This window comes from Takifugu rubripes, chromosome 11 (genome assembly GCF_901000725.2).
Source record: "Takifugu rubripes chromosome 11, fTakRub1.2, whole genome shotgun sequence".
Classification (NCBI taxonomy): Eukaryota; Metazoa; Chordata; class Actinopteri; order Tetraodontiformes; family Tetraodontidae; genus Takifugu; species Takifugu rubripes.
Genome location: NC_042295.1, coordinates 13,407,642 through 13,430,766, shown reverse-complemented (window position 1 = coordinate 13,430,766; position 23,125 = coordinate 13,407,642). Strand labels below are relative to the sequence as shown.

General features: G+C 43.6%; 1 protein-coding gene across 15 annotated transcripts in view; it reads left to right on the top strand.

Annotated features, from left to right (window-relative positions):
* Window positions 1-368: 368 nt before the first annotated feature.
* tenm4 (teneurin transmembrane protein 4) overlaps window positions 369-23,125 on the top strand; it is a 97,556-nt gene continuing 74,799 nt past the window's right edge. For 8 of the 15 annotated variants that reach the window (XM_029843503.1, XM_029843502.1, XM_029843501.1 and 5 more), the window contains exons 1-3: window positions 370-549; window positions 21,684-21,970; window positions 22,722-22,994. In XM_029843503.1, the coding sequence (XP_029699363.1) occupies window positions 21,748-21,970; window positions 22,722-22,994 (496 nt within the window). In that variant the 5' untranslated portion in view covers window positions 370-549; window positions 21,684-21,747. Of the gene's footprint in view, window positions 550-18,800; window positions 18,839-21,683; window positions 21,971-22,721; window positions 22,995-23,125 lie in introns of those variants that run through there. The other 7 variants (XR_003889951.1, XM_029843496.1, XM_029843497.1 and 4 more) reach the window with 2 other exon arrangements.

The window sequence follows — 23,125 nt, the reverse complement described above, 5'->3', positions numbered from 1 at the left end:
CGACATTTCTTTGAGAAACGGTGGAGAACCTTGTCGAGAACATGAAAAAAGGATCGAGGGGGTGGGGGGGACTATAAGGTAGTACCGAAGGGGGCGACCATGCACGCTGTTCCGGCTCCAAACTAATTGCAAACCGCTGGGGGAAGACGCAGCCCGGCCATCCCCAGGCTGCGCCTCACCTCCGGACTGCGCTCACAGGTCTGTCCCGGCGGACAGCGGCGGGCTCCGGCTGGGTGTGTGCAGGCTGATCAGCATTTTGGAGGCTGTGTGTAGGTTCATGTGATTTCATGTGAGCACCTTGGCGGAGCAGAGCGAGAGGAGGAGGAAGAGGAGGAGGAGGAGGAGGAGGAGGAGGAGGTGGTGGTGGAGGAGGAGGAGGGTTCTTTCCCTGCGTACCGTGTCGTGCTCAGTGGAAATACGCTCGTCTACTATCAAAACGAAAGGGAAGAAAGGAGGACGGACAAAACAAAAGCGTTGGGACTTTTCTTGGTCGGGAGACCCGCTCTGTGCTGGTGATTGTCAGCGGAACAGGCCTGTTACATCGGCATGGTAAGATTAATTTTGGTGAGGTTTTTTTTCCCACCCTCCTCCCTGCAGGAAAACAGGCGCACGCAAATCTGCGGTGGCGACGGGAACACGCAGAACTACTGCTGGCAGAGCATCAGTTTCACTGGTGCTGGGGGTTTGAGCCTTTTCCTCGCTTCTTCCGTGTGTGTCTTAAAACGTAAATCCGAGCAGTAAACGGGGTGTTAGCCCGTGAAGTCGGACGGAGACGGACGGTGCAGCACCGATTCAGCCCGCATTCTCCGGCGTGGAGAGGCTCCGTGGACCGCCGTCACATCACTGCGCGTCGGGCTTTCGCAAGCGAAAAGGATTGTTTCAAAAGTGTTTAGCCGCATTTTACAGGCATCTGAGTGGAATGCTGTCATGTGAAAATTGCCTTTAGAATTTTGCGTGAGGGCTTAAAGTGGGGAACAGTAGAGAGGAACCGTTTTGGATGCGAAGCGTCTATTTCTTGTTCCATGTTCATGATAACTCACAGCAGGCACCTTAGCAGAATCATTCTGTGGAACATTCCCAGCGAAAAAAAACCCTCTCCTGATGGATCCTGTGTAAAAAAAACAACCCTCCTAAACAGCTGATATTGATGCTAAGAATGGCCAATATTTACAATAGCTCTTCTTCTGCCACCATATCAAACAAACGAATAAAAAATTGAGCATGAGTTGGGTTAAAATGTTTTTAAAGGTGTGTCTTGTTCCGACCCTTTCCATCGGTGTAGTTACAGTCGTTTTAATCAGGTAAAGCAGCCCCCCCCCCCCCCCCCCCCCCCACACACACACACACACTCCAAATGTTTTGCAATTCCTCCAAATTTGAGACTGATGGAATGAAAGCCCAAGTTGGACCCCTGGGAGTCATTGTTGGGGCCTACACACCGCTCGTATATACGCGCCCTCCAGGCTGATTGGGGAACTTCTAACACACGTACCTCTGAGTGCGTGAGTGCAGGACCTTCGAGGAGATTTGGGATTTAGAGAAAATCAAAACTTTCCCTTGGTTGTTCTTTAAAAAGAATTTCACGCCATTGTGTAACAGCAAAACTGGATTTAGAAACTGATAGCAAACCAGTCTGTGTGCACACTTTAGTCTTGTTATCTGTATTTCACTGGCGTCAGATGTATTCCCAGGACATTGGGAAAGCAGCTGGATCATTAAAAGAACCCTCAGTGTGTGGGGTGGCTTTTTTCTTTTCTTTTCTTTTTTGCATACATCATTGCTCACAAGTGCCACCATCGGCCATAGTAGGACGTGTGACCTCAAATATTAGAGGTTAAACCCGGGGGAATCCTGGGGGGGGCTCTGTCCTCTATGGAAAGTGTTTCATGGCGGCATCAAATAAGGACACAGAAGTTGTTGGGTCCCGCCGAGGTTAACCTTTGTGGAGCAAAGCTGTGTTCTCCACTCCTCTTTGTCGTGCTGATGAGTGCTGAGAGCCAAACTTTGCACCGGTTGCCCGCGCGATGCGCTGCCTCTGTTATCGTAAATGAAATATCCGCGTCTCGTGTTTTTGCCCCAGTTGTGGTTTTGTTGTGATCTATCTCCAGAGAACAGCCCTCTGAATGAAAGATGGCATGGAAGGTGCAGTTGGGCCCTGTTGTTTTCCGCGAACGGCTGCCGCGTTTTTAACCTACTCTGGCACGTTCGGGGGCTGCAGTGACGGCAGACGGGAAACAATTATCAGGGCAGAACAGACCGAAGGGGCATCTTCTATTTGAAGAAGTAATCGTTATTAGATTGTACGGTCATCCAGGGAGGGAATCTGGCATTTGAGGAAAATAGATGCCGAGGATGAAGAACAAAATTATTCTCCTTGTTGCTCATTAGCGTAAAATGTTTTGAACAGAAAGGATCTATTGATGACAAAGCGTCTACAAACTAATTGTTATTATTCGGAGTCTCCACAGAAATGCTAGAAAAGGACAGGGGGGGTGTTGTGTTGTGGTGCGTTGTGTTTAGTTGAAGCTGCAAGCCAGTCATGTTGTGATGTGTCGCACGCTCAACTAATTGCTGCGTGTCACAGTTTGACTGGACACTGTTGCTCCTGCACTCCCCGGCTCCTCGGTTTGGGGAGCAGGAGGGCGCCGCGCTCGTCTGATGAGTTCAGGACACTGCAGAAATAAAAATAAGGCAGCGTCACAGAGCGATGAAGTGATCGACGCCACCCAGCCGTTCTGTGCCTATAGTCAGGATCAGTTCATGGATTAAACCTGGAATACAACAGCAGATCTGTGTGATTTATTCTGCTGCCTTCTTGGGCTCTAATGAATCACATTTAGGGTTAAACACACCTGTCATTTTAAGTAAAGCTATAATAATTATCCTAAGAATTCCCACGTGTAACTTCTTATGGTGGCATCTGTGCAGTGGTGGGCAGACGATAAACTGAGAGCAGTTTTGTCTCATGTCTCCGAGGACTCGCAGACGATTCCCAAAATACAATAAGACTCGAAAGCTCCAAGAACATCCCTGTACTAATTTTTGTTATAACAACCTGGTTCGTTTTACCCAGCCCAAATCAACCCAGCTTAAATCTTACACCTGTTTAGCTCTCTGAGAGCCCGAAACACTCAAAGTGCTTTAAGAGTGAAGTTGCACTTGAAACTATGCACACGAGCCCCCAGGAACAGGGTCGTGTTTCTCCCGCTGCACTACAGAGACAGAAGCCCTTTGTGTCCCACGTTTCATTGTGCTCGTGTAGCAATTTTTGAGATGACTTGCAATGAAAACTCCACCGGTGTGGGAGTCATTATGTGTGCCGACACTACTTTGATGTAGTCTTGTACCACTAAACGCAACAGCGCAGCATTATCCGTAATTAGAAAAAGAAAAAAACCCACCTGATCTCCTGTATAATTCTATGTAATTTACATCATTTCCCAGAAACATCAGTTCCAATTACCTTATTTAAGTATATATGTGTGTACAGTATATGTGTGTGTTTTCAATGGATACTAGAAACCAGCCATACGCTCTGCTTGGTTAGTTTTTGAATTTTTTTTTTCCTATAAATGTGCCCCCGACTGACTGTCTCATTCCCACATTCAAAGTTCTGGACCAGTAATGGAATGGGCAGTCATCTGGAGGGGGTCATTAAATCTGATAGTTGCCCTGCACGGTTGTGAGCAGCCAAATAATATGAGGACATTTTACAGGAGGAGGCAATTTTAGATTTGTCTTAATATTCGCTGATGGAAAAAAAAAAAAAGCCGTAGATGAGAGGATTGACTCATGCCTCCTAACTTTCTGCTCATCCTGTTTGGTTTAATCTGCTCGTCCAGTTGTGTTTGTGTATCGCTACAAGACATTGTAACGCATCGAGAAAGACAAATCTGACTAATGTTGCCGGGTAATAAACTGCAAATGCTGTATTTTTCGTGCACATTTTGTAGCAGGAACGTAGCTTCATAGAGAAGATTTTAACAGGGGGGGGGGAAGAAATAACAGAAATCACACATCAAAAATTGTTATAATGGAACAGATTCACTTTGGCCGACTGTCCACACCTCTAGATTTGATCGTCCATCACGCAGTAAATAACTGTCCACCGTTGAGGAGAAATTGAGGCTGACCATTTCTAAGTGCTCTAGACTACTGCTCGCAGGCGGAGTGTGCCCAGCTGTCAGCTCGCCGCCTTTCTTTTCCTCCACCATAGTTAAATGCCTTCCTTCCTTCTCACGCCGCTCTGTGGACTGTGCTCTGCTACAACCGTGGACCGCAGACACGAAGGGCCGCAGCATTTGAAAAAGTGACGATAATGAGATGCCCCCCCCATAATGAGTCTTTGAAGGTCACAATCATGACGATGATGGCAGTGACAAGGCGTCACGCTCTTCGTCACTATCAGACTAATAAAGTGACATCTTTTGTTTTCCATCTTAGAATTCTCTCCTGTCTCCCCAGTGGCGTTTCGTCAGGACACACTTAATCTTATGCAAGACGGTGAAACGGTAGTGAATTTACAGGTAATTAAGCCCCAGTGATTTACAGTCGGCACATCAGCTGCACTGTACTGTATGTAGAAAACTTTCAGTAATGTTTCTAATAATAAGGTTGATGACCGCTAATAGCTCAATCTGTTGGTGCATTAAGGATTCTTAACATACATTTTGGCTTTAATCTATTAAACTTAACATTTATTGTTTTTAACAGGTGAACAAGCTGTCAAATAGATTTTCAATTCTAATAATTTTATAATTAAAATCCACTCAGGCTACCAGACACCCGAGCAGGTATCTTAGGAACGTTGGTTTCAGTTGCTCTCAGGTGTGACTGCAGAGCAGCGCTGAAGTCAGCGAAATGAACTGCGCACTATTTTCTTTAAGCGTAGCTCCTGAGGGTTCAAGCTCGCGGCAGAATTCTCTTTTTTCTTTTGTTAATTTGTCGCCTTGACACCAAAGCCTGTGACTGCAGTGATTTCAGCACTTTTAGAGGATGTAAATGAGTTAAAGTGAAGGCGGGGGAACCTTTAGACGCTTTATCATCCTCCTCCCCAATTAAGTCCCTCAGAAATGAAACCACGATCAGATCAGAGTTGCTTGGCACCGACTTCCTGTCACAATCTGTTGCTACCTAATTGGCCATGCAGATGTTTCCCTTCGCCATTAAAAATGGAGCGAAAAACAGCAGACCAAATGACCAGGGTGTACGCCTACTGTGACTTCCTGTCCCCTTCCGAGTGACATAACCCTCTAAACGGAGTAATATATCTTTAAATCTGCTGCACATGTACAAAGGGACACTTTTGGCAGAAGGAAAAACCGAAGTCGTCAATAAATTCTAAAAGCGTTAGACTGCAAAGTGGAGTGATCGCTCTCCAGGGGGCTGGCCTTAAGCTGTTATTCTATAAATATTAATAAAGCCCACCAGTCAGCCTGGAAGGAAGGTAACGGTTTCCTCGTGTCACAGAATGAGCTCCACTGTGACAACCTGTGAAGAGAGTTATGAGATGACAAAGAGGCAGTTAGATGACATCCGGTGGCAGGTTTCATTTTTAAAACATGAAACACCATCAACTAAGATGGCAGCTGAGCGTGCTGACCTCTCCTGTACGCGAGTGCAGGCTCATTTTCTGTGTATTTATGTATTTGGCACAAATATATATTCAGACTCTTGAAAAGAATGCTAGAATTGTAACTGGTGCTTTTGAAGACCGCTCTTCAGTTAAAAGGCAGGATGAATTCTTATTCTGTGCATATTAAAGGGCAATTATGGAAGTAATAGCCAACAGTGCAGAAAGGAATGGAAGGTTTTTGGCTGTTGCCGACATTGCTTTGCCAAGATGCACTCGTCGGATGCAGCTAAAACCGAGCAGCATCACAATGCTCTGGCATGCTAACAGAGATGTTCTGTGTTGTTGCTTCATGTGGGCTTTGTTTTTGGTTTTTTCTTCCATTTGCCACGTTACGCTTAAATAGATGTTCTACAAGGAGACGGCAACTCGGAACCACCAAAACGTAGAGTGTGTTCATGTGAAAATGCTGCCACACACATCATTTACATAGAAAGGAAAATGTGATCATTTTTTTTGTTTTTAATGAGGCAGACTCCAAGAATCTAGAGTAACCTTAACCTTCATTAATTGTAAGCTCTTTTCACACATGCTCGGTAATCCCTGCTGTTGGGATGCCATCTCGAGAGCTACGGGGGAAAACAAATGTCTACTGATTTGGCTTCTGGGTTCAGTCCTGTAGTCTGCAGTCCTGATGATGTTTGAGTCCAACAGCAGAGCATTTGAAGAACCCTGCAGAGCACATGTCTCCATGGCTGGCTCTGACAAGCACAAACACCCAAAGAAGAGCGCTATTTACACAGATATATCAAGATCCCTGGCAACAGGATAGATGAAGAGATGAGTGATGTACTGGTGGTGAAGACCGAGTGTGAATTAGTCCAACATTTCCAGGCAGGGACGATGAGACACACACAGTTGTGTATATTGTCTGCGCGTTTGTTTCGCTGACAAGCTCGTCGAAAGTTTTCTGCTCCTCTGAAACTTGCCGTGCCATCAGTTTTATCTTCAATTTTTTATCGCTAGTTCTTTAAACAAAAGTTTTTATTATAAATCGGTGCTTATGAGCCAGTCTGTACCAATCAAAAAATATTATTCTGCACCGCGGTCGTGCACAGACTACATTTAAGTCCTGGCACGGTACGGGGATTGTGTAATTATCATACATTATACAGAGGTGAGCGTACATTTTCATTTATTTTCTCCTGGTTTCAGTATGAAAACTTACAGGTGAACAGATCATCACACTGCGGTTATTTAGTCCTGGCAATAATAGGAAAGAAAACCATAAATATTTCGTATATTTCAGTGTAGAGTTCTTAATGGATTTTTAAATACCGGATCATTTGCATTTTCTCAGTTGCAATTTTTTGCACATTTTCATGGGAAGTTTAGTCATTTCTAGAATAGTCCTGATATATTTCTTCATGTAGTCACAGTATTTATAGCAGTACGTTGTTCTTTTTTAGGTACAACATTGTAATGGAACCTCACAGCTGTTCACACTCGAAGGTGTAAAAGTGAGCAGCTTTGAAATAAAGTGTCTGTTTAAGTTTGAAGATGGGGTTGTTAAATATTTGACAACAATCTTTTTGGTCCCAGCAGATTTATTCTTCTTTTCCTTCCTTTTCTTTCTCCAGGCCTGAGATCAGTTTGCAAAGTTGAGCCCATAAAAGCAGTAGTGTTGCGAATGTTTTAAGTGCTTTCTTTTTCTCTGGTTGTATGTTCATATTTTAGTTCTGAAAGTCTGACTTTTCTCCTCGATCCACATCAGAATTACAGGCGTGAACAAAAGCTTCTCTCATCTTCTACAAGCTGTCCGTCTCTGGGAGGATCAACGGAGTCTTTCAAACACAGCAAGTTAAATTCGTTAACATTAGCATGAAAAAGGAGGACACCGGGAAATAGAAGACAGTTTTCCGTTTGAACGGTATATAAAAGGGTGAGAAAATGTCACCGGTAGATTTTGTAATCTCTTTAGTTAGAGGGTATTTTTGGAAAGGTTGCGAGGAAACAAGAGCGTCATTGGGTGGACTTTTATGGACAACACCTTATGTTTTGTGGATATTAAGTTCCTCAGCTGATTAAAAGTGCTCATCGTCTTTACCTGACCTCCGGAGTGAGTCTTTTTGTTTTCCTTGACATTGTGAAAGGAGGCTGACCGTAGTATTTCTCAATTTCTGTTGTGTGAACACACACACACACACGCACACACACACATACACGCGTGCAGGGTTTTACACAGCGTGCAGATATGGTGAGGTTTGAGAGCTGAGAATGAGATCATCCACCAGTCGTACCAGTGTTGCTGTGATTGTTGTCACCTTTCCTTTTTTTTTAAAAAGTAAAGTGCAAGTCTAGCTTGTTAGCTAAAATCACACGGTGCAGTGTTATAGCACACGGGTGTTGTTTTGTGTGAAAAAATAATGGTTTTAACTGGTGGCAGGCGACATTTCCGTGTGCAAAAGGAGCTACTGTTTCGATTAAATTGGAGATAAACAACATACGGAGGCAAAAGAGTGAAAGTAGATCTGTCAAATCTTAAATTAACAGCACACTTCCCCCAAACATTTTTAATCACCTGTTTTCCAGCTGACCAGCCCTAATTAGCTGTCATGTTGTCATAGGGTTGCCCACCTGACCTTAAAGAGAATAACTACCTAGTGTAAGTGTGTTTTCTGTGATGAGCCTTTCATCTATGTCCAGAACAAGGCTTGTAATAACGTTTTCAGTGGTGATCCAAAAGGGGAACATACATCCAGATCCAAATATTCCACAGTCCCCCAGCAAGACTGTGCCTCCTGCGGCTGGTTTTAATGTACAAGGTAAAGAAACAAACAAGAGAAAATAATGTTGCCGATTTCCTGACAAACCTCAAAATTCCTGTGGATTCTTTGACAGCGAGTAGTCATTTTTAACCTGAAATCAGTTGGTTACATTAGGAAGAAAAGATGCACATTCTAGTGTTCGGGAGATGGAAGGTTTAGACACATTAAAGGGGTTGTAATTATGAATAATTTAAAGTAAAAATTGTGCTTCTGAGCATATGTGAATGAAACGAACGTGGGATAGAACTGCACAGGAAGAAACTCCCAGAAGCAGAGAAAATAGTCCAATAGTCCAGAACTGACTCAAATTTAAATATACATTAAGCCACAGATGTTCTGGCAACATAAGTCCTTCCAAGTTCTGTGTGCTGTTCATGGTTTGGGTGATGGCTTGGCCTTCTCCCAGGCGGGACCATTTTGCTGTGCGTCAGTGTGGTCACCCGCTGCTGTGAAGATGGAGAGCAAATGGAAGCTAATTGCAGTTGAAGTGTGCAATATCATGCCAGCGGGGGGAAAACTTCAAAAAAAAAATTACAGTTCTATATTTTCGGCCTTCACTTCAGCTGCCAAGTTCTGATATAGAAATGAGCAGGAGTGCAGAGTAATAAAAGAGCCAGACATTCGAAAAAGGCTGGTGGAAAACAGGAACATGTGTCTTCTGACTCGGCTCTTTTGATTTGGCCGTTCACTTTTTATTATCATTTCACTGCAGGTAACGGAAAGACCTACTGCAGTAGCCCCTCTTCCAGGGCCACTGGGGGGGGGGGGGGGGCAATTCAACAAATACAGCCCAATATTAATATATGTCACACAAAAAATTCTACATACAAGTGAATGTGGCTAAAATGCTAAATCAATTTCATGTGTGAAACAGGATAAAAGGCAAATCCTAACAGGAATAAAGGTGCTTCTATTCCATTCAGGTAAAAAAAAAAGAAGCTCATTAGGCTGATGGTTCAATGGAAAGTTTTTACTCCAGTAAATCTTAACTTAGATTTGGTTCCCCAAAAAAGTATATCAAGTTAATTCAAGATGGAAATGATACAATTAAGACAGACTGACTTAAACATAAATATCTAGTTAATACAAATTGATGCTGCTCTTTTTTAAAGATTTAGCCCCAGTGTGTGTGTGTCGTGAGGGTGTGTGTGTGTGTGTCTGTGTCGTGAGGGGGTGTGTGTGTGTGTGTCGTGAGGGTGTGAGTGAGCGAGAGGAACAGAGATGGAGAAAGGGCACGCACAAATGAACTCTTTGTTTCAAATTTTTCAGTTTTCTAAAAAAATTACGAAACTGAATAAAACAAGCCGGTGCTGACAGCCCCCGTTTCACCCGTCTGCTTTCACTCTGCTCCTACATAACGGAGATGGGGAAACTTAGGAAGAATCTTTAATCCAATATTACTTAACTGACTGATTATTGTCCCAAGAAGTAATAAAAATACATGAAAAAAATGAAGAATTGTTCTTTTTTTTTCATTTTCTTTGGGCGTCCATGTTTTGAGTGAGTTTGAGTCCTTAGAAGAAGCTCACACCCGCATGTGAGGGCATGTTGCAGCAGAGTTTAGGTGTCATTTCTGTCACCAAGGAACATTTAGCTTCTCACTATACCTGTTCTCTTATCTCATCTCGGGGCTGGTTACCTCCTCTGGATTTGTAAGCACCACTCTCCTGAAGCTGATGGGTGCTCTCAGCTGTGGTTGGTAAATAAATGCTAAAGATTACTTCTGTATCACAGGCCCGATACACATCAGTGTATCATTTAGTTTCCGGAAAAAAACGGTTTATATGGGACCGGCTCTGTGTTTTTGCTGACCTGGATATTGGCTGTTGGTGGGGCTCAGATGAGTTGATAGAGGTGTAATTTATTGATATTGTGCAGCTCAGCTCTGTGTGACATATTGTATTAGTGGGAGGTGAGAGCAGTCCTCATGAGACTCTGAATGATGGTTGTTGTTTGTACTAAAGCATTTTCACATCACAGGTGGCACCAAAATATCTGTCCAACTGAACACTTGATGCTAATCTTGGTAATTCGGCACTGAGCCAGCCGGATTAAAAAATATTAGCATTAGACCAGCATTAGTCTGGATAACGTATTCACCCAGAATGGCCAGGAATCCCTTAACACCTGCGTGTTTACCAAGTCTTAAACCATGAGACGTCAGCTCTTGCGTCCCACACATCATATTTCACGCCAGAAGGAATTACTCTGCAGTAAAAATCATTTGTGCACAGGTGGTATGAGCCCTGGTCCAACACCGCTCGGCTAATCTGCATTTACTGGCCTTGACTGGTTTATTATTCGAGCTACAGCAAAGATATTGAGGGTGCTGGCTTGTTTTTGAACCCCTAGATGCAATCCTTTAAAAACTGACCACGGTATCTAGATTCATCATTGATAGTGCACCATTGGGTGCGCACTAAACCCTGGAGGACGCCTGGAAGAAAGGAGGACAAGGGGACATTGCTTAAGCTGGGCCACACACAGTTGAATAATGTTATTGTTAGTGCAAATGTGCCAGTTACAACATGTTAAGGTTTCCTTCCGCTTATTTAAACTTCATCATCTTGGATATTAGTCCTGCTTCTGCTGTAATTTCCTCCTTTAAAGGTGTGAAGGTCAGGTAGTGGCAATTTGGGGGAATAGTTTCTCTTCTCCCACAGCTGCATGTCTATTGGTCCACTCATACACACAGTATTATCGATTTTATGTGTCTGCTAGCCTGAACGTCAGCATTATTTATGCTCTAATCTGCAGTATTAACATAGAGATGCATAAATACTACACATGTTCAGTATATACCAGCTTTATTGTAGAATACACATTATTAAAGTAAAACTAAATAAGACCACGTCAGATGTAGGTGAACAAAAGGTCACATTTGTATGAGTGTGATTTTGGAACGGCGTGAGAGAATTTCCTGGTACCCTTTTGAACTGTTTAGAACTTTTTTTGGGACTTTTTCCTGTTTGAAATGCTTTTATATGTGGTTGTACGCAAACGGAACCATCGTAGTAGCTTATGTGATTTCGAGCATGACTGTGGAGCTGCTGCCGTGCTGAGAAGGAGAAAAAAAGGCCTTTTGCAGTCAAAGAAACTGCTTTCAGTCGCACAGTTTGACCTATTGCCAGAATTATCGCTGACTGATGAAAAGCGCACATCTCCTCTTTCTTTGCTTATGATGGGGTCAAATAAGTAATCATGGACTTTCAGATGGTGCCATGGCTGTGTTAAAAATGAGGTGGGGGGGAGTGAACGGTGGGATTCTCTCTTGCTGTCAGTCAGACGTGAAACAGTCTCCGATAGAAGGGTTCGATAGAAGCCTACGCTTGTTTCTAAATTTGTTAAACACCAAGATAGTGTTAACATGCTTTGTTCCAGCAGGAATGACCCCTGAACACACACACACACACACGCCCCTCCTCCACCTATCGTACCTAACATCCCCCCACTCTTTCAGAGTTGAGTAAACCTGCAGGGTAAAAACAGAGGGGAGTTTTGCCCTGATTTCGGTGCAGTGGAGAAGCCAGGGGGGCCCAGGGGACACTCAGGTTACCAGCACTGAATCCTGCAGTATTAACAGGGCATAGTAAAATAACAGCCTGCCATGTGGAACCTACAGTGTGTTAAAGCCGTCCTACCCTGCTAGACTCAGTCACACTGACTTCAATTAAATGGTATTTTCCTGCTCTGTCTTCATTCACCTCTTGCTTTGCTTCCAGAACTGTCTGTGTTGTGTAGTAACGCACGCCGCACCGATCCAAAATGATGACTGCGGTTTAGATTTTCTTACCGGCTCCTCCTCCATTAAAGTTTAAGCAAGCCCGACTCATAAGAGGTTAGCGCAGAGAGCGCCTTAAGTGCAGAAGGACAAAGCTCGCCTTTGTGAGGGTGATGGTTAAGAGATGTCTTGCTGAGGCTTCATGTTCAGGGCTCAAGATGGTCATTATTGACCCACTAAAATGGGAGAAAATGAGCACATTTGGTCCAGTCTTTTCTCCCCTCTTAAACCGTGATTCTCCTCATTTACTTCAACTGGATGGAGGCTTTATGCAACGATGGACTGTAGGGGAATGTTGTAAAATGAGCTAAGAAATCCAGCTCACGTTCTTTAAATAAGTAGTGGATCCATTCAGTAGTTGCGGAGCTAATGTAAACATCAGCGCTGTGCATTTTGCGAAGCGCTCTTGTTCTTTAAAACCTTTTAAAACGCACACTGTTTTTCATTGCACTCCAAATGTGATTTCTCAGTGGCTGCACTAAGCCTGCAGTTATTAAAGTTTGAAAAAGTCTATTTTTTTCCCCCCACTTAATTCCAAAGTGGTTCACTGTGGCTTTTTTTCTGTTTGGATCCTGCGCCCAGGACTTTTTAAGAAACCTACTCACAGGAATTCCTCCGTGCCGGAGCTTTAATCTTTAGATATTCTTGGGCTGTAATTGTTACCTCTCAGCCTGATTGATTTGAAAACGAAGGATGTCACACAATGTCATAATGGAAGAATCGAGGTAAGAAATAAACAAAGGCATCGTGTTTCTATTTTTATTCAGTGGTCTTATTTTTAACTAGCTCATCAGCTGGGTGGTACATCAGGGGTGGAGGTTGTCAGATACCAGGATAAAAAAGATTGCAGTTTTACAGTTTTTCTGAACGTGCATGATGAACCCACACCGATTTCCCAGGATAGTAGCCTCCTTTTGCTCTAGCGCGACAGAATTTCTACAAATTGGTAATGTGCACTCGGATGAGCCACTTAGATATTTGCTGTCAAAGATGAGGCTCGCGGTGACCTCACAGCAGTGGCAGAACACAATACCTCAGGAACACCAAGTACCCATTCTGGTTTTTTTCACTCACATTTGGCAAATTGGCACAAAGGTCAGCTCAGACCTCAGACGGTTGGACCGGTGGTCAGAAGAAAGAGCTGGGAGTCACTGTGACCCTGAGTCAGTCTCATTTTGGACTAAAAGACATTTCGGGTGAGGCCTGGACAAAAGCTTTTAAAATGAGTACAATTAGAAGAGGTGGCGAAGCAGGTGTGGGCGTTACACTCCACTGAAAGAGTGATAGAACTCACCCTTCACTTCCTGTCTGTGCTACACTCTCTGCTCCACTGACATACAGTGCGTGATATATCTGCACTTTTTTTTACCTCTTATTTTCCTCTCGTACAGTTGGTGTGTTTGCGTTAAAATACCTTTAAAATCCACCGGGGGGAGATGGTCTGAGCGCCTCTCAGCTTAAGGCGTTTAACATTCAACAACACGTTTGTGAATACTGAGCGTTGGTCAAAAGTCGGCTGATGCTGCTCGCCACGGTGTCGGAGTCCTGGTTGGATGCCAAAGATATCAGGGATCTCGGGGCTTCGTGACTGACAGATTGGATTCTCTACTGAATATCCCCCGCTATCAGTGACAGGCTTCAGGAGGAGTGGGTGCTTGTAACGGCCACAGATGTGCATCTCAGAGGAATTCCCCCAAATCTAAAACGGCACTTCTGCAGGCGGCTTCAGAAAATGGTTGTAAGCAGGTTTTATTTTTGAAATTCAGACTAAATACTTAAGCAGCCAGTAAATAATGTATTGACCTTTCTGCTGTGGGTTATTTGTATTCTGTTATGTGCAGTTATTACCCTGAAGTGATTGGAAATGCTTTTCGCCTAAAATGCTAAACTTTGAACTTCTTTTCTGCTTTTGGTCACACTTTAAATTAGCTTAGAAAAATGCTGAGTCACGTTTTTAATCCCTCTATTTTGCTTTTTCTAGTGATCGTCCTAATAACATAATCACAATCAATCTCACGGTTGTTGCAGAGCTTTTGGAGCATTCAAATAATGGTCTAATCTAAAATGTAAAAACCTTCACCTCGACTACCAACATCGACTTGGACCCTTTAAAGGTAGTCTAGGTGAAACTCGATCCCCAGTTTACTTAATTCAAAAACCATCAGGCGTTGATTGTCTGCGGATCAGAAAGTGTAACTCCAGAAGCAGTTCACCCTCGTATCTGTTGGGATAATTGCTCTGTTAAACTGCGTGCAGTAAGTGGAGTGTGGCTGCTGTGTGGTACACAGGATGACGTGTTAATTCTGGGTAATTTATTACCCTGGGTGTCGCCGGGCAAGGAGCTCCTGACAGATACTGTCTCAGTGGGATGATACTCAGCCAGGCTTCCATGGACATAGTAGCGACTCCAGCATGCAGCGCTCACACCGGGTGATGAAAGTATGATGTAAAAGCCTCAGTGAAGGAAAACAACAGTGAAGATGCACATTGTGCGACATTACATTAAACTCTCAGTCTTTGAGGATAGGGGGCTAAAAGCTCACCTGTAGAGTGGGATAACGTAATCAGATTACCCCCCACCCCCCAGTGTTATGGGCACTTGCTCGCTCTCATATGGTTTTTATTTATGGAAGTATCCTTTTCTGTCTAGGGCTGGGCCCTGATTAGATCATGGATGCTGATTGTGGCCTAAAGCTGTGGTGATCAATCCTAATTTACTTGCAGAATTACATTTATATATGGGAGGATGTGGTGCCCTGTTCTGATAGATGAAAGGGTATTTCCCTCTTATGCATCAACAATCCTGACTGTGAAGTTACAACACCACAACTTCCTTTAATTTACGCGTGTGTTTTTCTTGCATGGAACATGGGACTTGAATCGGGGGATAAAAAGTGCATTAAAGACTCAGCAGACGGACAGGGGAAAAGAAGTTGCATGGGTATTTTTGCATTAAGCTCTTTAAAGGCACAGCACTTATGTTCAGAGAATGGAGACCACTCCTGCCTTAGAGACAAAGAAAAGGGCTTCGTGCGAGTCAACACATCACCACTGAGCTACCCACCAGCCATTTCATGTCATAATCAGTTAGGGCTAAATCAGCATACATCAACTCTCACAGCCCCAGGAAAGAAAAATTGCTCTTTGGATTCAGGCCTGCAGTGTGACACAGAAAAGAAGGCCACATCCTTTTGTTAGTGTTATTTTTCCACATTTCCATAAGAGGTTTTTTTTAATGCACCGTTTGGATGCCGTGTACTCGGCTCCAGAAAACAAGCTGTGCTTGTTTACAGTGGGCCACTGCAGCAGCAGCCACACCTTCCAGACGTCGTAGCGTTTGTGCAGCCGGCGCTGTCATCCAGCCGATGATGAAGCTACAGAGTGATTAGCCCCACCCAGAGGCTGCTGGGATGGGAGATATGGGAGGTGTGTGGTTGTCAAAGTGAGCCTTGCAGATATGACTCAGTTAGGCACTTAAAGTAAGATCATTACCATGCAGGAACTTTTCGCCTGGCTTTGCTGAGTGTGCTGATTTTATACCGTTTATATCGAACAGCTGCTGGTTTTATTGTCTCTAACAACACAGTGCTTCTTGCTTCCTGTTGTGCATTGGGTTATCACATTGTTCTCATATTCGTACCATCTCAGGCTTGCCATGTTAGCTACATCATTTTGGAAATCTGATCCAAATTATTGCTTTATTGGGGAAACATGATCAGTCTAGTATGCGATTGATATTTCTGCGTCAGACGATACAGTTTGCTTGTTTGGTTTGCCTGCAGGGGTTGGGTTGATTGTGCTGGATTTAATTATTACTCTACATAATTCATTAAAATCTCTGCAATGGACTCATCCATATGTGTCGTGATTTACATGCAGTTATGGTCTGGTAGGAATATATTAAAGCAGGACCTGAACTGGGCTTTTCTCTTTCCTGAAGTTGGAGGTCCTGCTGCTGACAGCAGGTATAAGTGATTTGCTGTGTTGTGGTGGCTGAAGCGCTCACACGGGGAGTCCAGTGGGTTTTATTTATGATTTCATCTTGTTTGAGGAGCCAGAGAGGACCAATAATATAATATATCCAATAATTTAATTCCACCTCTAGTAGTGCTTATACCAAGCAATAAACAGCTTTTATTTATGTGGGACGTGTAACTGTAGTTTGAATAGTCTATTAGTAATAAACCATTAGACTGAAAACATGTTCAGCTTGTCAGAGGTTCTTTTAGCATCATTTGAGTTTGTTTGAGACAAACTCCCATCTGTGGCGAGCAGCGAACAAAGACTTCATCTGTAGTCAGGTCATTCAGGCCTAAATGGAAGTGATTTACATGGTTATTTGCATATTGGACAGGGAAGTGATACCCAAACACAAGTGGTCACTGGAGGCACATTTGAGACAAATTATGATGCTGAACGCAAACTGAAATCTGGCTCAGCTGCTTATTGCTGATGGACTGCTGGTTCCATTCAAACTATGTTTCTACTTGTGCATGTACTCCACGCTTGGGCAGGATAGTCATTGGCAGCAGGTATCACGTTCGTGTCAAACCAGTTGAATTTCTATGGATATAATAGAAAAGTCACCCATTGCCTGTACAAATAATAGAAATTAGTTGTGGACGGCAACGTTATTCATGATCAAAGTGCAGGAAAAAGCAGAGAAATACATAAACATCTTCCCAATTGTCTTATCTGTAAGGTGATTGGGAATTAAATGAATAAAAATCAACAACAAGTCATTGATTAAAAAAAAAAAAAATTGTTTTTTTCTTCCAGAATTGAATGCGTTAAGCTGCAGTGTTGCACAAAAATGCATTTGCTTTCTAAGTCTCAGGAGCAGAGCATGCATTTGTTAACGCGTCTAATGTGTGTTTCCTCAGTGAAAAGCATCCTCTCACAAATATCACCCATTCCTGCTGCCAGTATAACTTAAAGAAGAATGTAATGTAATACTGAAGCGGCCGGGCTAAATGCATTGGAGTCTGTTGTGCAAAGACTTTTGACGAAGCTGACGTACGGTTGCCGATCTTGTAAGGAAGATTGAAAAGGAGCATGCATGAGAGGCACTCAGCATACAGCACCTTCAAGGTCCGGACTCTTCATCTGTGTTTTTCTCTTAAATTCCCCTTTTGACATTGTCATTCTGCTGCATGTTGCTTCCTTTGACAAACTAGAACATTGCAATACTTTTCATCATGCTGTCTATTGCTTAGCTGGTATACATGTTTCACTTCAGGCTACATTGGATCTCAGGCCTATTATTTGCAGGATAATGAGCAGTAATCGCAGAGTAATGTGAGACAGGTCGCCACCAGCATCACCTCTGCACTCGCCATCCGTGCTCGACAACAGAAGCACTTCAACTCTGCAGAGAGGTCCTCTTTTAAAGGTGCAGGAATCTCAAGTTGGTTTGGGTCTCGCTTGTTCCCGAGGACTGAACCAAAGGCTGCCGCTGTTAGACTGCTGCACGAAAACCACCTCTTTCCTCACCGGGTAGCCCTCATCTAACTTCACCCTTTAAACAGCAAAAGCACAGACAAACAAGCTGACTGGGGCGAGAACCATTCTTGATGTTCAGCGTCACATTTCTAATGTGCTTCATTTGTTCAGGGTCAGAGACGCACATCAGTGAATTAGATATAAGCTGACTGCTTCTGCCTGATATTTAGCAGGCTGGTGGAGAGGCATTATCCCCCCCCCCCCACCGCTCTCTTTGTCAGGACTCAACCTCACTTTGCTAACAGTGATTAGGAGCAGGCAGCAGGGAGTGTGCAGCAGCAGCACTCCCTGGCTACCTTTGTTTATGTTAAGGCTTTTACGCATTCTGTTTTATTCAGTTTTGCTTTTTATCCCAGAAGGGGGTGAGGTGCCCCCCCAACCCCTTTCAACCTCTGTAGCCTGTATTAACACAAGAGAATTCAGGTCTGTTTGGCAAGCCATTCAGACCCCCACCCAGTGTGTCCAAATTGCTCTCCCTCTTTTGAAAACACACCTTTCTGTTGACCGAGGAGGCTTTTCTATAGAACCCAGGCATGTGAAAGATTTCCAGAACTGAAGTGGTGGCTGTGTGGAGCTCTCCTCGCTCTCAATGGAGCACACAGCCAATGCTCTTGATATCTGCCCAAAGTTTCCTTTCTGTTGCTCATCAGGCTTCTTTTGTGTGATGGCGGTGTTGTGAGTTACAGCCTACGATCCCCGTTTATAGACCCGCTTTGATTATCAGAGTGATACGAGACACATCAAGAAGAGTTTTACGCTTTTGTATCTTATAGTATAAAAATTGTAGATTTCTGCTCATGATATTTGCACAGTTTTCTTTAAATGCCACCACCAGTTAGTAGGACGTCATTTCTCGGTCTTGATAATAGTAATTGCTGTATTAATTATGTGATTTAATTATGTAAGACTAGTTATTTGTCACCATCTTCTTTTAATTCTCCAAAATATTTATCACTTCCCGCCTGTTTGGATTAAGTCTCAAAGTCTTCATGTAAAGAGCAGCAAGAAGATTTTAACCTCCGTCACCTTTGTCTTCTTTATAGGTCGTTCTCGCTGCTGCTTCTAAAATATGTGATCATTGGTCAAACATTTGAGGGTGTGTTCTGGGAGAGTGCTACGAGCAAGCAAACATCCGCAGAACTAAAGATGCTTAAGGTTTGAATGAAAATTGTAAAACTTCATATTTTGGAGAATTGTTGGCTGCAGTTTAAATAACCATAATCCTTAGCAGATGGACAGAGCTGGCAAGCCTGTATGTTTTTATAAAAAATCCCAAAAAAATTTGGTATGCTTACAGTATGTGGTTGATGGCTGAGGTTCTCACATTGCAGCACTTTAACCTTCAGTACATCAACATAAGCTCTGCCTTCTGCCTCAGTTCCTATATTATGCCCATTTTCCCCCCCAAAATCTCAAGTAAAACTTGTTGACTAACTTTTAATGGGCCGAGTTACGTTACCATGGATTTATGTGATGAGTTTATGAGCACTTATATGTTGTTGGACTCCAGCTAAACCATGAAACTGAACCGTAAAGGCTCAGATGGACCTTTATGCCGCTCTACTACATCTAAGTGCTGCCATATTTATGTAAAGGTTTTGATTCTCGCTTCTCATCTCTACATGTCTGCACACAGCTCTACAGAATCAGATTATCGGATGTATAGTAGCTATAGGCTGCTATGCATTTGCTTTGCACCCACACTGTATTGTTATTTTTAAAGTGCAGCAGAAAGTCAAGTTCTTAAAGAAAAGAACTGTAACATACATCATTTCTTTTGTGTCTGCAGTACTGCTATGGATTTTAGATATTTCAGCCCACACGCTGTTCTTGTCTTTTGCCATGAAACTATCTCTGTATCTTTAGCTTTAGAGCAAATAACAGCGTGTGATTATTATCTTTGCTGCAGATATCCAAAATCTATGGCAGCCATTTTTCACTGGCTTTCTGGGACTTCTGACGGCATCTTTGTGAGCGTGCCCTCATTAACCCCGCTACTTCACTGTTTTGGACTTCATGTTCTCCTCTTGTCTCTCAGATGGCTTTAATATAAAAATAGCATTTATATAATAATTGTGTGAGGAGATAAATACACATTAGACATTTTTTCCTTAAAAAAATGAAACACGTTATTCAGGTTTTTTTATTTTGACGTTGCAGTTCTGAAATAGAACTCTGGCGCCGACTTCAGTTTGGCTTTTACTTTCAATATTTAGACGCTGACAAATAAGAAGAAGCACCATGTTCTCTGGTGCTGGAATAAAATGATAACGCCTGCTGATCTTATTTCAAGAAAAAGAGCCATGTGTGTTTACATTATGCCAAGAGAACGCCTCCAGCTGCAGTCAAGGTGGGCATGTTTCAGGGGCCTATTTATGAGCGCCCTATCGTCTGTCACAGTGAAGCCTAATGCCTCTTTGAAAACGCTGCTGCGTTTCCCATGGCCTCAAAGGATCGTCTCATTACGTACCATCTGATTATTAATGAGTCTGTGCGGTGCAGAGCTGGCTGAAGGATGGCTCTCTACTCTTCAGAAGCAAAAAATAATGCACTTTTCAAAACCTTTAAAAGCTGTTTGTTCTCCGCTCCCTCACATTTGCATTTCATCAAGTTCCCCCTGTTAAAAAAGTAAAAATTAGCAACCCGCACAAGCTGCATCTGAAATGCTGGGACCAGTTGAAGTGCTCTTGCAGCCCCCCTCCCCTTCCCCATGTGGTGGAGATCCTGGTATTGAGGTCCCAAGTCATTAATCACTGGTGTCTTTTCAGCTGTCAATACAAACAAAAAGCCCCCCTGACTCAACAATGGCGTTTTCGTTCGAGGCTTTTCTCCCTCCCCCCCTTTCAAATCGGGGACAAATATAGTTCAGAAAGATTATTGTTTACTCTTCTATCCACCAGAGACTTAATACAGTATTCATAAAGAGCTTATCTAATAGAAAAGTCCTTGTCTGAACAGCACAAGCATATGCGGAATGCTATTTTCCATGTTTTTAAGTGTGATGTGTTCCCATGCAGGGATTCCATCCCTGTTTGACATATACTATAATATGTTCTAAACGGACAGATTTGCCATAATTGCATCCCTGCATCATGATTTTTCTACTTTTGCTGCTGCGTAATAATAGACACATCACGGTATTACGTTTGAAAGAAGCTTAAAATATAGCGCCGCAGTATCGGGTTCATTAATTCCCTGTGGTCAGTAATAGAGCCTCAAAGAAAAGAGTGACAAAGCCTTAAATCAAGTCTGTATCTACATTGACTATTTTTAATCCCACTCAATATCTTTAAACCGTGAGATTACAGCTCCAATTTTATGCACGTATGATCACTTTGCACTTGACAGCATACGATGTATGATTCGAATTTTTGGTCTATATTTAAGCATTTTGTCTTTTGAGGCATGAAACTGGAGTTCTGTAGAAAGCTAGATTCTAACCCCCCCCCCCCCCCCCCCGTGTGTTGAGTTATTACCATCTGAGTTTTACGTTTCAAATTTTAATCTCGGCCGGTTCACTGCCGTCCCAGATTTGTCTGACTCCTCAGTTTCCGACCGCTGATGATTTGCGACTCGGAAACAAAACAATCCGCCAAGGGACACCTGCCACCGCCAGAGGTGCGGCAGCCCCGGCGCTTTTCCGCAGCGCGGTAAAGAAGCCTGTTGGAGACGAATCATAAAGTTTATGGGTGCGAGATTTGTCGTGCCGTATTTTATTAAATCTAGTCCTGGTGGCTCTTCATGCTGTCTCCCTGTGTGCCGAACAATGCCTCCGCTCCCCTTCTGAAGCATACATTTGAATTTATTTAGTCCCACGGTGGATTGGATGAGTTTGTTTTAGGATGTGAGCGTGTGTGCACAGAATAAGTGTTGTCTACCATCAAATAGTCAAGATCTTTCAGCGATGATACTGCCAAGAAATTCGGAAACCAACCGCGCTCTCAAGGCCTCTTTGCATCCATCAACTATCCTAATTTTCACGTGTGCTCTTCTCGCACAGGAGCGCTGGATCTGAACAGGATTTGTGACCTACATTTGATGCTGAAAACAGTGAGGAGGCCGCCATGGAAGTGAAGGAACGCCGGCCGTACCGCTCGCTCACCGCCCGGCAGGACACGGAGCGCCGCTACACCAGCTCCTCCGCCGACAGCGAGGATGGAAAACCCAATCCAAAATCCTACAGCTCAAGCGAAACCCTCAAGGCCTTCGATCACGACTCGAGGATGGCTTACGGGAGCCGTGTCAAAGAGATGGTTCATCACGAAGTGGATGAGTTTAGCCGGCAAGGTTGGTTTTCCTGCGCTAACGTTAGAAAAGAAAAAAAAAGACTGTGGCGTCAGAAGAAGAAATATCTGCCAAACACATTCTGCCCGGTATCAGTGTACTAGGCTGTGGGTCATAGGTGCTAGGGGGGCTAAAATTCCTCTAAATCTCAATATTTGACTGCTGGGTTCAAGAAAATCCTTGCAGAGCACATCAAATTAAAGCCAGCCACCCCCTGCTGAAAACACGGTACAATATTTGCAGTAATCAGTCAACAGTCATGACGCATATCAGGAGCACAATCAGCACAAGACCGGAAAGAAAGGCTCTGCTGAAGGAAGAAAGCCTCCTCTGATTTAGGTATTATTGACTTTACAGATTGTCGTAAATCAAGGTTATCAAGGACCGGCGTTAAAATCTGCTGATTTGATTCTAATGACCTTGGTAAAGAGCACGAGCACGATAAACTTGAAAGGGCATCTCAGCTTTGATAGGCAACATTTAAGGATAGAGAATTTGTGCTTTTGGCATTTGCAAAATAATGAGGCCAGTGAACAAAAGATAACTCAATGTAAAAACATCAATCTGAATAATTAGTGATTGGAACTAAAGGGTTTCTGTGTCTGGAATGGAAAAGTTTTTAGAAAGAATCTCGTTTGCTCCCCCCACCTTCCCAGTCACAATAAAACATGAGTCATGATTTGACTTCACAGCTTTTAGGCGACGCATTTAGTTAACAGATATTAACAGTTTGGATCGGATTCTCTGTCTTCAGGGGTGGACTTTTCTCTCCGAAACCTGGGGTTTGGAGAGGCTCTCCCATCGCACGTGGCCACATACAGGACTGAAATGGGGCTGCCGCACCGCGACTACTCCGTCAGTGTGGGCTCGGACCCGGACACCGAGACCGACGGCATCATGTCGCCGGAACACGCGGTCAGATTATGGGGCCGCAGCAACACGAAGTCGGGACGGAGCTCGTGCTTGTCCAGCAGAGCAAACTCCAACCTGACGCTCACCGACACGGAGCACGAGAACACAGAAAACGGTAGGCCGACGCCCACTTCTGCCCGTTTTCCAGGTGATTCGATGTTTAGCTTTAGTAGATTGTTTGGACTATTATAGCCGCGAGAAACATAAAGCACGCAGTTTCAGGCTGTCTTGAGAAAACGCCAAATG